Here is a 17077-nt window from a genome sequence, read left to right as displayed (position 1 = left end):
ATTGGCAAAGTGTCTCACTTTTGTCCTCAATTCGAGAAAAAATTCACTTATTTTAAGAAAAAATGACTTACTTAGAATTCAATTTTTTGCAGTGTGGAGCATTAAATGAATACTATAAAGGAAAGGAAATACTTTGTTATATACATAATTTCAATCAATTTTGACATTTTAGATTGAACTGTATTTATATGTGATTTCCAGCTTATTTTATCATCAACGATTGCTCCTATAAATATAGTTTCACATGCGATTTCAACATTAATTATTTTTAAATTCCTATTAAAATTCTTGGGCCTATTTTTAACAGATATTGACAAAAAAATGTCTCCTCTGGTTTCAGTATCTTTTTACTCTACCTTACTGTGGATATAGAAAATGAGAGGAAAAGACTCAAACATTTGAAGAAGAAAAAAATCTAACAGGTTAGATTAGAGATAACCTGACAAGCCTTTATCATTGACTATCACTCGGCATGTCAGCAACTGTAAATCTTCTCTGTGTGCTTGTTTGTTATCCCTGCGGCTGTGTTTAGATGTGCAAAACTGAGACAGAGGGGCTGTTTGGTGTTCTGCGTTTGGACTTCGGGTCATCTGTATTTTGACAGCATATTTTGACAGCAAGTAATTGGTTTCCTTTTCTGCACTTCTCAAAGCTCCTGCAGAAAAAAAAAGCAATTTTAGGAGCCAATCAATTCAAATTCAGTCTCGCAGAAGATAGAAAAGCATGTGCAGCTTTAACCCGGCTCCCAGTCTATGAGATGAAGGATAATCTGCTGCTGTAGCTTCTTCTCCGTAGATTCACCTGGTCTTTCTGGGAGATTCGTCTACATCTGAGTGTTTAATATATTTTCTACTCATATCTCTGTTTATGTGAATCCGTTTAAGATGTCAACATCTACAGAAACTCTCTCGCTCACACACATGTACACACATTGCAGTTTGCCTGCTGGCTTCACCTCTCTGATGGGAAGAAACACATCATTTAGCCAAACTGGTCAACTGAGAACTAATTTCTCTTTTGTAGTTACTGCCTGAGGACCCTGGGGTTTGCAGAGTTTATATTGGCAATCAGCACTCGTGTGGCTTTCTGTGCAGAACCTTCTTAAAAACTTTGTTTAGTTTCTGAGTGCCGATTTTCTGCTACCTGATTTTCTTCTTACCGTAGAGAAGATTCTCACCATAACAGCTTCATCACTATGTGCATTAAATAAGCTTGTCTATTTATTAGTTAATAATGAATGTCTAAAGAAATAATTACACTTAAAATTACTGATATCATTATTTTAAGACCAAATTAAAGGTTGTTGGTTTATAGGTATCATCCTTGGTAGACAAACCAGGGTTTAAAGGAGAAGTCTGGTCATATTCAGAATTCAAACTTCAGAAAGTACTTAAAATATGAAAATTATTACATACTGTTCAATAAATGCTAAGTGTTTTTAGTTAAGAGTATGCTGATGAAGATTCTCAGTCATCCAGGTCAAAAAATTAATTAAGAGTAATCCATATTTGTCACTGCCACCTACTGGTTTGTGACATCACGGTGCGGTATCGGCAGAGATGGCAAAAGTACTCACTTTCCGTACTTGACTAAAAGTACAGATATTTGTGTTAAAAAATACTCTAGTAAAAGTGGAAGTACTGATTAAACTTCTTTACTCAAGTAAAAGTAAAAAAAAGTACAGGCTTGTTAATTTACTTAAAGTATAAAAGTAAAAGTAGAAACCACTTTTTTCATGCCGTTGCCTACATTTTAAATGGATGTCTGCCAATAGGACTAGATCTCCGTTGTGTTCATTTTCAATCATCTCGTCGTCCATGCTACTATGCTAACGCCACCGCCACCAAGCTGCAATGATTTGCCGCAAATCTGTCGATTCATCTTGTAGTGGTGCGTCAAATGCAACGTAGATTCCCATCCAATTAGATTGAATTTGATATTGATGACGTGAAAAATAATAACGGTAACTCCATTGAAATGATTCAAAACTAAGGTAACGAGCCAATTTTTTTAAATATAAGGTGTAGAAAGTACAGATATTTGTGTAAAAATGTATGGAGTAGAAGTAAAAAGTCGCCATAAAAATAAGTAGTACAGTGAAGTAAAAATATCAGAAAAATCTACTTGAGTACAGTAACGAAGTATTTGTACTTCGTTACTTCCCATCTCTGACTGACACCTACAGGTTTGTGACGTCACGGTGCGGTATCGGCTGTTGATCAAGTCCCAGTGCTGTTTCTGATGTTTGTTACAAAGCGCTATTATCCAAGTCATGACATATTGCACTAAAACAGCTATATAATTAAACAAGGATGTAATTATTCATTTTATCAATGATTGGATTAATATCACAATTCATGATTTCTGAAATGATTCACGGACGATTTTGGTTCGTTAAGAACAATCTGATCAGATTCAGGGACTCAAAATCAATTCTGAAAATATTTAATCAATAAAAACCAGTTTAACTGTGAAATTAATACCTCCATACTGGAAATCTACTGGATTTTTGTTCCTTAAATTAAACTAATATGGGTTTAAACAAACATATAATAAGAAAAGAATGGCAAATACTTTCACATTTTATGTAAAGTTTAACTAACATTCCAGATTGAATCAATACGAGGTTAAACTTGTAGTATTATTTTTAATGATTAAGCATTTCTTAAATTAACCCTTTAAAGCCCGATCCAAGAATAAAATAGAACAGAAAATTACTTTTTTTTTGGTTTGAAGTCCTTATTTGGCCTTTTAACAAAATATGTAAAAAGAAAAAAAAAAGAAAAATGTTTGATATTAATAATTTATTACTATGCGATAAGTCAAAGTAATTTTTTTGTGTAGTCTTCTACTGGCTGTTATCAGGTATATCTGATTGTGTACAATAGGATTTTGAGCAAAGTTTTTACCATTGAATTATGCAAAAGGTGTCAGACGCAAAACATTTCAGAAACCGTATGTATCAAATATGATACATTTGGCATTATAGGGTTAAAGTGCACTAAGTGCAATGGATATTTTACCATTAGTTTTACTTGTGCATGATCTGGTTGCAGTTTTTCTATATAAACTGGTTGCGTTGCTTTAGGCCAGAGCGTCTGTAACAGAGCATGCTGGTGAGCCTTCTCCAACGTTCAGCTAATGTTCAGCTCTAGAGAAGGAAGGACGCTGCTTCAGGAACTTTGCTAATGGATTGTTAATAATTGTTAATGATCTCTAGCTCTGTCATAATTCTGCCCTTTCTGGACTTTTTTTCTGTTTTCTTTTTGAGTTTTCAGTTTGATAAATGTCATTCTCTTTTTTCTGGGTTTCATTTCCATTTTGTGTCATTCTTGTGTTTTTCAGGTTTTCTGGTTGTTTTCTATATTTGAGCAGTGTTGTATTTTCGCAGTTATTCTCTGTTATCCCTTTGTTCCCGTCTCCTTTCCCCTTGCTCATGTGTCATAAAGAAGGCTGCGCATCTTGCAATGTTTGGCTTTCTCTTAAAGCAAAGTTCTGAGTCATAATAGAGATTCATTGAGTATTAATAGATGTGTTGATCACAATATTGAAGAAAATTCTGGATTTTGATGAAACTGGGCCTAAACCACTGTAACTAACAGTTACATTTTTGTTTTCATGATGGAAAAAAATATGTTGCGCCAATGTAGATTGAACACAATGTACTGTTTTTATGACCTGCTAATCTCAAGTTGCCTCTTTGGATTTACATGTGTATTTTCATATATTTAATACTTGCTTATAGAGAGGAGTGTAAGATGATATGTAGCACTAAACTTAGCATTCTGTTCACTTAGAAAGACCAGCTGATGTGTCTGCAGTGAGGCGGAAAAAATTAATTGATTACCGAAATAATCGTCAACTAGTTTAGTAATAGATTAATTATTAACTGGAGTGTAGAGACTCTAAAACAAGCCTTTAGCTGACAGAGCAACCCACTTTGAGCAATTATTGTAACAAAATTGTAAAAAAATATATATATATAAATATTAATAATTCTCATCTGTTAATATGCTCTATCCAGAACTCCTCAAGTGGAAAATTTTTAGTTTAACCTGGTTTAATTTTGTGAAAAATTTTCTTTAAGGAAACTGTGGCTATTAGATTATTAATCAATTAATTGAAAAAATGATCAACAGATTAATTGATTTGCAAAATAATCCCTGATCTGCAGCTGTTCTGATCTGCTTCTTGACCTTGAGGAATTAAACTCCACTTTAGCTCAGTCTGGTTTCTCTCTATCTACCAGGTGAATGTCTTTTAGGCCTGTGGTGTCGGTGAAGGTGGGACAGAAACATTTGCGGTTCTATGCAGGCATGTCTTGGTCTAGCCTCGTGAGACCATCCTGATCTCGCGAGCTTTCAAGGTTTCACTCGCAGATCAGTCTGGAGACTCTCCGTTGAAAAAAATTTGGAGCCGTTCACTAAACGGACGTCCAATCAGCGTTGGCTTTGAGGCGGGTTGAGGTGTGACGCAACGAGAAGCGCGACAGTTCAGTCTAAAGAACATGGCGGCTTCAGCCGATTAAACTAGCGTTAGCGTGGCTATCGAGCAAGTTTTATCGGAATTACAGAGTATTTCTTCACTGAAAGAAGAGCAAAACACTGCTCTGGAGGCTTTTCTCAGAGGAAAAGATGTTTTTGCTCTTCTCCCGACTGGTTTCGGCAAGAGTAGCCTGGCTTTTGGTTGTGTTTTCATCGTCGCTCTGTTAGTACGTCATATGCTTCGTTGATCTGATTGGTTTATTTGGCCCGTCTATCACCAACATAGGCCAATCAGCAAACCAGTATTTTCGCCCCTACCCAAAATTACTTCAACAGAAGTCAGGTTAGTCTTGGTCAGGGGCACGGGGAGGGGGGTGCTGCGGGGGCTGCAGCCTCCCTCGTCATAGCATCAGCCCCCCATGGTGGGGGGGTGTGGAGTAACATAATATTGAACTTAAAAACATGAAATTATTTATGTATTTATTTTTTAAAAGAATGTGTTTGATACTGGATTAAAATGATGGGCTGTGTATAAGATATAAACTAATGATTCATTATTTTAATATTTCATAAAAAAACTAGGCTACTCCCCAGGAAGTGCTTCCGCCACCTCACATTCGTTTAGGCATGGCTAGCAATAGGCAGCAGAAACGTATTTCTGACTTTTTTTTCCGAGTAAAACTGTAAAGAAAAGTAAAAATAGTTACTAGGGAAAAAGAGAAGAAATAAAGTTTAAAATTTTCATGCTTTGTTCCGATGCATTTTAAATGGCAGTTTTTTCCCCACAAATGTAGGCCTACAATATTGCGTTAAAAACGTCAGCCACAGCCCTCAACCTGATGACGTGTTTTCCAACCCAGCCATCAGACCCCCTCGCTTGAAACAGCTTCCAGCGCACCTGGTCTTGGTCAGCTTTGATATCTTGGAGTGAACTGGAACAACATTCTGTGACAGGAATGAAGTATTTGGGAACAAGTTATCATGTGTCCCTCATCATATGGAACCGGAGCTAAGGAGCTGCTGCTGGCTGGGGATGAAGTGGTCAATTCAAACCCTTATTTGGTGTTTTGGGAGCTGAGCTGGTGACAATGTGTCTGTCCCACAATAAAAGCCCAGAACATCAGAATTTTTTTTTTTTATATTTGAAAATGATCTTTAGTGTACCGTTTTATAATATGTATTCTCTGCACTGATTGTATTGTCAGTGTTTATGAGAGTAAAATATGAACATTATCTTTACTTCTCTTTTTATCTGAGCCTACATTATTCTCTAGATCCCATAGTGGTGATCATAAGCACCATTAAGAATAGCTTCAATATCCACATCTTTCCTTTTCTCATTAAACTTTCTCCTTAAACTCTTTTTTCATTCACTTCACCTCTTAAACTTTACCATTACCTCAAACTTCCACACTATAAATATTTTAAGCTGCCATGGTGACAGGGGGCAAATGCATAATACCCTGGTGTCCTGGACTCAGGGCCGTCGTGGGAAGTGACGGGAAATCCCTGCACATACCCAACTCAGCCATCCGTCTGAATGAAGGCCCTCTGTGTCTGAAGTTGAAAGTCTTTGGCAAGCCGCTGGCAAAGACGCTGTCATGGTGATTGTTTGTTGAGAGAAAGTGAGCGGGTCGGCGAATGATTGAAGAGGGAGGAGGGATGGGTGATGGCTATCATTTTTCTCTCTTCAATCCTTTTCTGTTGGTCCCTGTTTGCTGTTGCAGTGTGAGGGGCTGGGCTGTAGAGGCAGCAGCGGCTCCCAGACTGAACCCAGCTGCTGTCACCGCTGCGACGACTGTCACATTAACGCTCCTGCCGCTATCATTGGAGCACTTATGGACCTGTCAGTCACCTGGGAGCAGCAGACGGAGGCAGGCATTTAGGGTCGAGGGTGTGTTAAAGGAGATATGTAGAGCAGGGAAGAGACAGTGGAGCTGCAGGAATAGCTTTGATGCAGGAAAAGGCAAGAAAAAAGGGAGACGTTATTAAAAACGTCAAATTTTAAAATGGGGACAGCTTTCCTGAATTTTCCAAGGTCATCAAAATTTAAAAGGTATTTTAACTTATTTGTGCAGCCTGTCCATAGCTCGATTTGTTGTGTGTGTGTATATATATATATATATATATATATATATATATTCTGGCTGCAACTGATGATTATTTTTATAATCTATTAATCTGTAGATTATTTTTTCAATTAAACGAATAATAATCAGATAGCGAAAGGTTCCTTAAAGAAGATTTTATACAGAATTAAACCAGGTGAACCTAATACTTTTTGACTTGTGAAGTTCTGAATAGAGCATATTGACAGTTAAAAACTTTTTTTTTATATATTTATATATCTTTTTTTCCACAAATTCGGTACAGTTTCACTTGCGCATCTTCTCCTGTTAATACGGTAAAGCCCTGGGGAGCGTCCGGCTCCAGGCTGCACGTGATCCAAATGAGCCAATGAGCTGTCAGTCTGGGTTGCTGCTGCTGCTACTTTTAGACACAGCAGGCAAACCTGTGGCAAGCCGGGCGATGGGAAAGAAGGAGAAGACCATGAGAAAAAGAGAGCAGAGAAAGTGTGGACTGCTGGAAGAACTGCGGTGAACTGGTGAAAGAAAAGTGAAATGGCGTGCTCAAAGATGACCCTGCACATTTAGAGGATGTTTGGCTCAACCTGCTGCTGTGAAGCAGGATTCTCCACCATGAACAGAATCAAAAATAAATCTGGATCCAGGCTCAAAATGAGCACCTTGACATGTGCTTGAGAATGGCTTAGTCTCCATTCAAACCCAGGTTTAAAGCCTTGCAGGGCAGCATAAAGCCTACTGCCAACATTAAGACAGAAAAAAGAAAGAAAATAACAGTCAGTTCAGGGGTTTGAGAAAATATGGGAATCAAGAAATAGTCCTTATACCAAACTGAACAATTGTTGTTAGCTACTTTAAAAACATTTTAGATTTTAAAATGGAATCATTTTATTTTTTTTAAATATTTTCTTATTTAAAACGTAAGTGTATAACATGGATGCATAAAAACCTAATTTTATTTCAGTGTTAAATTATGTTTAAAGTATCAGATTATAATTAAAAATGTCTCCGGACCTTTACTGGTTGATGATTTTCTATATTCGGACCCCGCTGATTATTAATTGTTTACCCCTGTTTTAGAGTGTCTATACACCAGTTAATGGTTAATCAATAATTTCAATTAAGGATTAATCCAATTAATTAATTCAGCCCTAATATATCAAATATATATATATATATATATATATATATATAGAGAGAGAGAGAGAGAATATAAAGAAAAAAATTTATTAAAAAAATTTAAATTTATATTTCTGGAGAGATGTTACTTTTTTTTAGAATGCTGACTTTTGTTTTAAGATGGTACGAATACAACAATAATAAAAAATAATAAAAAAATAATAAACTTTTTTTTTTTACTGTACATATATATATATATATATATGTACAGTTTAACATAAAAAAATAAGTTTAGTATTTTTTTATTATTGTTTTATTTTTACCATATTAACAATAAGGTCATCATTCTAAATTCAGTAACAGGAATAAGTATCCTAGGGGAAAAAAAAGACCATAAACATAAAAAATCTTGCAGAATCTAGTTATTAGAAGATGTTATAAATGTCTAAGGATGGGTGTGGTGCTTAAAAAATAGCAGGTAATAAATCAACATGTTTCCTAAAACAGAAATGTAAGGAAAGCATTCACCCACTCCCATTCACGAGCTCACAGCGTGCGCTCTGCCGCCACTGAATCACTGTGAGCAGTATGGTGGTTGACAGAAGGGACAACAGACACGTTCAAGTTTGGCCCTTCAACTGACTCCGGAGCCACCGAAGTGAAACTCTATTACAACGGCATCTCCTGCTGCGATCCATCAGCACTCATGGCCCTGCGCACACGCGTGCCATAAACAGGAGTGTTTCTGTTTCAGACAAATTGTGCTAATGTGGCATTTTAAAAAGTACGCTGTTCCTGAGTGTTGCTCTTTACATGCTCTTTTTCTTTCATCTCTTAAAACACGACGGCAGTTGTTGCCATTTTCAAGGCAGCGGTTGGTCTCGTGGTAAGAATATATCACTTTTCCTATCAGACTTAATCCAATCAACACCTCCAGAAAGTGAAGCCAGGCTTTCATGTTTTATCGTACAGTGGCAGACAGCTGTTAGAGCGAGAAATTTAAGAAACAGAGCAAAAGACATTCATGACAGATGAGTTTTATTCAGAGCTACAGCAGCGCAGACTCACAGTGGCGCAAATGTATGCAGAGGAATAGCACAACCGAAATAAGGCAGGAGCATGTCAGCTTTAATTGAGTTATCAAAAACACGTGTTTCTAAATTTGTTGCTAAACTTGTGTTAATTTTATTGAATCTCAAAGTTATTCAGTGTGTAAAGCACTTTTCTGGCTCAGTCAGGACATTTACAGAACTGTAGAAGTGTTGAAAGGGATTTAAGCTTCATGTTTGGGGCGTGGCGGCGGTTTTGGGGTTAAGTGCAGGACCCATGTGTAGAGGCCATGGTCATCAATGCGGCGGTCACTGGTTGGTGACCTTTGCCGCATGTCTTCCTCCTTTCTATAATCCTGTTTCCTGTCTGTAACTTAAATAAAGGCCACTAGAGGTAAACAAACACCACTAAAATGGAATGCTTTAAAAAGGGAAATAAATATTTGATGCACATCTTAATTTTGACTTTCACAGAACAAAAATAAAATACTGTTCTTTGTCACTTTCTAGGTTACAGGTTTAGAGCCTGATGAGAAACAGATTTAGCTTACTAAAGAAATATTCAACTAGCTTCAGGCCATGTTTACAGTAAAAGTGTGCTTCATCACTTATGAGTAATTGAAATATTTTATGACCACAATCCAATCAGCATCACTGCTGAAATTTTAGGGTTGAACTGTGTTTATTTTTTCCTTTTAGGAGGTGAAATTAGGACACTTCCAGCAGGAGAGACAGGAGATGGCAGGAAGTCATTCCTAAACTGATTATAAACGGTTTAATTCTGGTAGCTTCCAGCGGATAAACATTGGGAGAGGAAATAAAGATGCTGTAGGCCAGTGGTTGGATTTCCATATCGTTTTGTAACCTTTCCAGTAGTCAATAGGTTGTCTTTGTCTTTCTGCTCATCCAAAGGATTTTGTATTCATCCATCCATTCATCCATCCATCCATCCATCCATAATCCATCCATCCATAATCCATCCATCCATCCATCCATAATCCATCCATCCATCCATCCATCCATAATCCATCCATCCATCCATCCATCCATCCATAATCCATAATCCATCCATAATCTATCCATCCATCCATCCATAATCCATCCATCTATCCATAATCCATCCATAATCCATCCATCCATCCATCCATCCATCCATCCATAATCCATAATCCATCCATAATCCATCCATCCATCCATCCATAATCCATCCATCTATCCATAATCCATCCATCCATCCATCCATCCATTCATCCATCTATCAATCCATCCATCCATAATTCATCCATCCATCCATTCATCCATCTATCCATCCATCCAGCTCAATATGGATGGATGGATTGAGGGTTCTGCGCAGTATCTTTCTACCAGATAAGCTATCCATCTTCTATGCGGTAGTTTTGTCTATCCATCCAACCGTCTGCCTTGGAAATTTTAATCCAGCCATGCATAATCCATCCATCCATCCATAATCCATCGATACATCCATCTGTCATCCATCCATTTGCCATCCCTCCACGAATAATCCATTTATCCACCATCCATCCATCCATCCATCTTTCTACCAGATAAGTTATCCATCTTTAGGTAGTATATTTGTTTATCCATCCAACCGTCTGCCTTGGAAATTTTAGTCCTGAAAAGAAGAATGTATCAACCAATGTAATGTTTTCCCTAAATGAAATATATCAAACCTAAATAAAGGCTCCTGGAGCTTTCGATTGTAGCAGCATAGATGGAACTTCATGTTCTTGGCTCACTGAAGCCAGCACCCATTTTTCTCCAGTGTGCTGAAAGTTAGACTAATTTGAACACGGAACAGATGTCCCTTTTTTTCTGTTTACCTTAGATTACTTGTGACCAAGAAACTTTAGTGTAGCTTGGTGCAGAATTGATGTATTGTTTCCTTCTTGGAGTTTCAGGTTTCATTTCCGGACGCAGCAGCACAGTTTGCTCGGTAGAAATAGTTTTTCAAACATAATAGTGTCTGCCTGCCACAGCCTACTGATCACATTGACATTCATTTTTTGTTATTTTTTCAGACATTACTATATTGCACTAATCCAACAGCTAATTTTTTGTTCAATCAAAAGTAAATAAACTATTTTCTGTTTAGTTATCACCAATAAAATGGTATAAAACGAGGGACTTTTGATCATAAAATATAGACCTTTGGTGAATGACCCTTTTATTGCCCATGTACAGCCTCATCCAGCATCGGTCAATGTGATCACTTTCAAAATCTTCAGAACTGGAATACTTTTATTTTCTCTGTAAAATTTTGCATTTTTATGCATCCTAATTTAAATAAATTCGGTTTCAATTTAATTTATTTATATAGCGCCAACTCACAACACATTTCATCTCAGGGCACTTTACATAGACAATTTAACTAGATCATGTTTATACCTAACCTGACTCCCCCAGATGGATTTGCTCCGCATATCCATCTGGAAACCTTCCGTTGAAGTAATTTTGGGAAGGGGCGAAAATACTGGTTAGCTGATTGGCCTATGTTGGTGATAGACGGGCCAAATAAACCAATCAGATCAACGAAGCATATGACGTACTAACAGAGCGAGGACGAAAACACAACCACAAGCCAGGCTACTCTTGCCGAAACCAGTCGGGAGAAGAGCAAAAACATCTTTTCCTCTGAGAAAAGCCTCCAGAGCAGTGTTTTGCTCTTCTTTCAGTGAAGAAATACTCTGTAATTCCGATAAAACTTGCTCGATAGCCACGCTAACGCTAGTTTCATCGGCTGAAGCCGCCATGTTCTTTAGACTGAACTGTCGCGCTTCTCGTTGCGTCACACCTCAACCCGCCTCAAAGCCAACGCTGATTGGACGTTGGTTTGGTGAACGGCTCCAAATTTTCTTCAACGGAGAGTCTCCGGACTGATCTGCGAGTGAAACCTTGAAAGCTCGCGAGATCAGGATGGTCTCATGAGGCTAGTATATACCTTCAACATCTATAAAATAAGCCATTGATGGCAGCAGCACAGCTGACACCTCTCTGCGAAATGGTGTCACATGAACAGAACCAGATAAAGCTGCTACGATGAAAAAAGGTACGAAGAAAAGGTTATACTGCAGAATGGGAGGAGAGAGATGAAGTATTGAAAAGAGGTCCCTATGTCCTCCAGCAGTTTAAGCCTATAGCAGCACAAATGGAGAAAATTGCTCAGGATAACCTAAGTATTTTGGATGAGGTATAAGAAAGGTAGAGGCATGGTATGGCCAACGTAGAGCCATTAACATTAAGATCCAGATTTGTGTCCAATACTCAATAAATTACCTAACCACAATAAAAATCCACAATATAATTTTTTTTTTTTTTTTAAGGAGGCATATTTTGCAGGATCTAATGATTTTTTCCTCTAATATTTTCCTTCCAGGCCACAGATGGAGATGCAGGCCCGTTTGGGATTGTCCGTTACTACTTTAGCGACGAGCCAGACCAGTAAGCTAAAACACATTCTAACACACATGAAATACTCCATAAAAGTGTACAGCAATAAAATGCAATGATAGGTTTTGGACCTGTTTAACTGACAGACACTATTTCTGACAAACAGCTTAGCTTCAGAAACAATTGGTGATTATTACCACATCGTGTTCTCTTAGTTCTTTAAAGATTTTATTTAATCACAGCAAACATTTAAATTCACAAAATGTTTTCTTTTGCTTTATTGGATAACAATACATTTTATTTTGCTACGTTTAATGACGGTTATGCTTCTGTTTGTCATCTTAGAACCTTTATAAAACCTTTTTTTCAGTCATACTTCACAAATGTGCAAAACGGTAAACCCAACTTGTAGACCATCTATAGCCAACTCCAACCAATTCTGCAAATTATAGCAGAAGTTTAAGGCTACAAAAAATTCTACCCCTTTCCAAAAGAACATTTATTTAGGAATCAAGGGATGTATGTGCATTTATGAGTCTTAAAGGTATAGTGGAGAATCTTGTTTTTCTTGATGGATCATCAAAATAAGTGGTCCTCCTAATTGTCAATCATTCTGGTGATATGTTTACGTAAGGCCATCCTATGTGCTCATTTCCATTTTGACCTACAAGTGGTGAGTCTGACATTGAAAAATTGCAAATCTTCTTTTGGAAATTAAGCTTGCATGAGCAATGCAAACAGCAACTTTTAAACAGAGCGTGCACGAGTACAAATGTGCTCAGACGTGCTCTTGCACACATTTAATAGGCGTTCCCTCCGGGGAGCGGCTACAGCAGGGGTGGGCAATTCCAGTTCCTGAGGGCCGGTATCCTGCAACTTTTACAACCATCCTTGGTCCAACACACCTGAATCAAAGGGCTGACTTGCCTCCTCAGTATGCAGTCAGTTCCTTCAGTCCTCTCAATAATCTAATTACTTAATTCAGGTGTGTTGAACCAGAGTCACATCTAGAAGTTGCAGGATACCGGCCCTCAGGAACTGGAATTGCCCACTGCTGGGCTACAGGGTTGTGGAGAGGATGGGCCTTTGGAAAAATTTGAGAAAATCCTCCACTATACCTTTTACACTGGAAAAAAATAGAAATCTAGATAAGTCATTTTTTTCTTAAAATAAGTGTATTTGTTCTTGGATTGAGGAGGTAAAAGAGACATCTTGCCAATGGAACAAGACAATTTACACTTAAAATAAGAAAACTCAAATCCATTGTCTTATTTAAAGTGCATATTATCTAATTATCTTTTTTTAAGAGTAAAAATACTCATTATATTGGCAAACCATCTCAATTACCTACTCAAATTAAGGGTAAATACACTTAATTTAAGATTTTTTTTTCCAGTGTATGTGCATATTTTTACCAAATATATTTTAATCCATAATAAATTTGAATACATTTCTAATTTTAGAAATATTTCCAGTTATTTGTTGCTTAATGATGCAACTCTGCTAGAGTTTAATCATTACATTCTGTCCCATATTGAGCTAAGTGCCATAAAATAACTCTCAGCTATGTGCAGGACGGGGATTATTCTCTCATTTTGACTGTTGTTTTTTCATGTAGGTTTTCACTGGATGATGAAACAGGCTGGGTTATTCTACAGGCCAGCCTCGACTATGAGTTAATGCGTCGCTTCACTCTTACCGTGCTGGCAAGAGATGGTGGGGGGGAAGAAACGACGGGAAGGATCCGAGTAAATGTGCTGGACGTCAACGACAACGCACCGCTCTTTCAGAAAGATATGTACGTGGGCTCCCTTCGAGAGAATGAGCAGGCGGTGCAGTCGGTGACACGCATCAGGGTAAGTCATCGTTAACAGACTTACAAACGAATTACAGACTAGTTTATAAAATAAAATACCAGTTGGTTTTCATGGATGTTTGGCTGAAAGAACGCCGCTCCCCTTCTGAGGTAACAAATTATTCTCTAATTACTGTTCTGTTTATAGCAGCTCTAAAGTGTTTGGTAAACATGCACCTGTGTTCATCGCTGGTTTCAAATATTAACCCAAAACAGACATTTATGTAAGTATTATAGTGCTGCATAAAAACTTCTGATTAGTTTTAACCCATTCCAAGCTGAAATACTACTCAATCAAATACAATTCAATATATTTTGTGGAACAGAATAACAGCAAAGAAGAGAATAACAAAACAATGTAACTTTTAATGACAATATTAAAGTTGTCATAGAATGATTCTATAGGGTATTTGGTCCTTAAGGTCTCTGAACAGGGTGTGTAACATTGGTTGGGCTGAAAATGGCATATTAGCTGTTCTATGAGCCCTAATGCAGCCTGGTTAAAAGCCTCTTCCTTTTATGGTATGCTAGTATTTAGATGAGCTGTGCGCTGATTGGTTGGTTTACAATGAACGAAGCTGCTGAGCAAAGACGCATCATAGCAACAAGCACTCACTCACTGAAACATCAAATTGTTGATAGAGTAGGGTGACCAGACGTCCTCTTTTTCTCGGACATGTCCTACTTTTCATACCTTAAAAAATGTCCAGGGGGGTTTTTAAAAATTTCGGTCGACCCCCATACACCCCAATCCTCGGCCACCGACGAAGACAACCGGCCCGCACATTGCCCCATGCATCCACACGTCATCATTCTTCACTAGACGGACGACATACTTTAGTATATTCTGCTTAAAAATGAGTCAATGGGGATTCTACCTATTTCACATGATGCACAGCTTTAAGTAGTAACTAGGTGAATGTCAGAGACCGAAACTAATACTGAATGATACAATCTCTGACAACCAGTCACCTGGAACACGGGTTGAACAGAGCATCACTTTGGACAGATACGCACAGGTTTCACAAGCAACCTTTTCCTCTCTTGTTGTACCTGCACAATTGAAGTAAGTAATGATGCACGAATTATTTGTATTGCCTGCACGCTCTCACCTCGCATTAAAAAACACCACCTCGCACAGCCTAATAACTGGGATAATTTATCCAACTTGCTTCCGTGAACAACTATCTATATCAAGGAGATTCCCAGAACTTTCGGGAGACTTGGGATGTTTGTTACCAGCCACAAGCCCCTCTCCCCAGACTGAGGATGGGCGTCCATGGCTCTCTACTGAGGTCCGGTCCAGTCAGCGTTCTTTCTTTTGTCCACTGGACAAAGAACCTGTTTAAACCTAAAACAATTGGCTTTTAATGGCAGTGGGAATGGCTCACTGATCCGTGTCAACCTGGTTCAAAGGACTGCAAACAACCTGCGTTAAGGTTGCTTTCAAACACCTTGCCTCCTATCAGGAGGAATAAACATCAGACCCAGGTCGTCCTGCTAATTTACGTCACACCATTGAGCGCAACAAACAGACATCAACACACCCTGCCAGTCGCTCCTGATATAAATAGCCGAAACAACTCCGCTACAGGAAGCAGCACTGGGGAGGAAGGTTCGGACGGAAAAAAGAATGAAAAAACACATAGCTGCGGGGGGAGAGGGGTTACGCAGCTTAGCAGCAGGGGTCAAACCCAGCTTTTTTTTCTCAAATACGAAGCGAGCGAAATCTATCTGAGCGGGTTCAACCATGTTCGAAAAACCCAGTAATTTTAGTGGGAAAGAAGCTTGATTGTTCCCATGTGGATGTAGTTCACTAGCCTCGTGAAACCATCCTGATCTCGCGAGCTTTCAAGGTTTCACTCGCAGATCAGTCTGGCTACTTTCCGTTAAAGAAAATTTGGAGCAGTTCACCAAACAAACGTCCAATCAGCGTTGGCTTTGAGGCGGGTTGAGGTGTGACGCAACGAGAAGCGCAACAGTTAACTCTAAAGAACATGGCGGCTTCAGCCGATGAAGCTAGCGTTAGCGTGGCTATCGAGCAAGTTTTATCGGAATTACAGAGTATTTCTTCACTGAAAGAAGAGCAAAACCCTGCTCTGGAAGCTTTTCTCAGAGGAAAAGATGTTTTTGCTCTCCTCCCGACTGGTTTCGGCTAGAGTTTGATCTATCAATTGGCTCCTCTTCGTCGTCGCTCTGTTAGTATGTCATATGCTTCGTTGATCTGATTGGTTTATTTGGCCCAGCTATCACCAACATAGGCCAATCAGCTAACCAGTATTTTCGCCCCTTCCCAAAATTACTTCAACGGAAGGTTTCCAGATGGATATGCGGAGAAAATCCATCTGGCGGAGTCAGGTTAGTAGTTCCCCAACTCTGGAACAAGCAGTTCTCCTCTGAACCAGAGGAGGGCAGCACTAATACCATCATGTTAAATGTCCTACTTTGGTTTCTTGAAGTTAGCATATTAAGCAAAAACTGTCATAAAAAATACTTAAATTAATAATTCCTAACAATATATTCCAAAAAATATACAGAATACAGGCTCTTTAAGAACCAGTTTATGTTTTATATGGAAGAGTTTGTCTCTGCAGTCATCTAGGACTATTCTATCTAATTAATGATAAAAGAGAACTGCTTTACACGTTTACTGTATACATTATGCAGAACTCTAGATTAAATTAAAAAGCACCGATGTATAAACATGTTTGCACATTTATTATCAAGGGCATCGTAAAAATCAGGTTTGTCTTCAGTGATTTATATGGAAAATGGCAGGCATAGAATGATGGAGCTCAGCAGATGGATGGACGGATGGATGGATGGAGTCTTTGCTCTATCAATTTAGGATCCAAGATAAAAAATAAATTATAAAGACCCCTGCAAAATAGCCTATTTTCAGAAAAAAATTTTATGCCTATAAACCAGCACTAAAAAAAAAAAGCCTATTGCTTGCATTGTTAAAAACGTTGGGAAATTGCTGCAGCACAGAAAGACGCTGCTGGTTTATTAGACCTGATTAAGTAGCAAATCTCCTTTCCTATCATGTTTTAAAAGATGCAGATCCTGCAAATAACT

At 38.2% G+C, this 17077-nt stretch overlaps 1 protein-coding gene across 1 annotated transcript in view; it reads left to right on the top strand.

Annotated features, from left to right (window-relative positions):
* Positions 1 to 17077, top strand: part of cdh23 (cadherin-related 23) — a 240909-nt gene that overhangs the window by 35586 nt on the left and 188246 nt on the right. Inside the window, exons 5-6 of the mRNA XM_038281401.1 lie at positions 12131 to 12195; positions 13763 to 14000. Of these exons, the coding sequence (XP_038137329.1) occupies positions 12131 to 12195; positions 13763 to 14000 (303 nt within the window). The remainder of the gene's footprint in view (positions 1 to 12130; positions 12196 to 13762; positions 14001 to 17077) is intronic.

This window comes from Cyprinodon tularosa, unplaced genomic scaffold, assembly GCF_016077235.1.
Source record: "Cyprinodon tularosa strain WSP-4 unplaced genomic scaffold, ASM1607723v1 ctg170, whole genome shotgun sequence".
NCBI classification, from domain to species: domain Eukaryota; kingdom Metazoa; phylum Chordata; class Actinopteri; order Cyprinodontiformes; family Cyprinodontidae; genus Cyprinodon; species Cyprinodon tularosa.
This window is presented reverse-complemented; position numbering and strand designations above follow the sequence as displayed.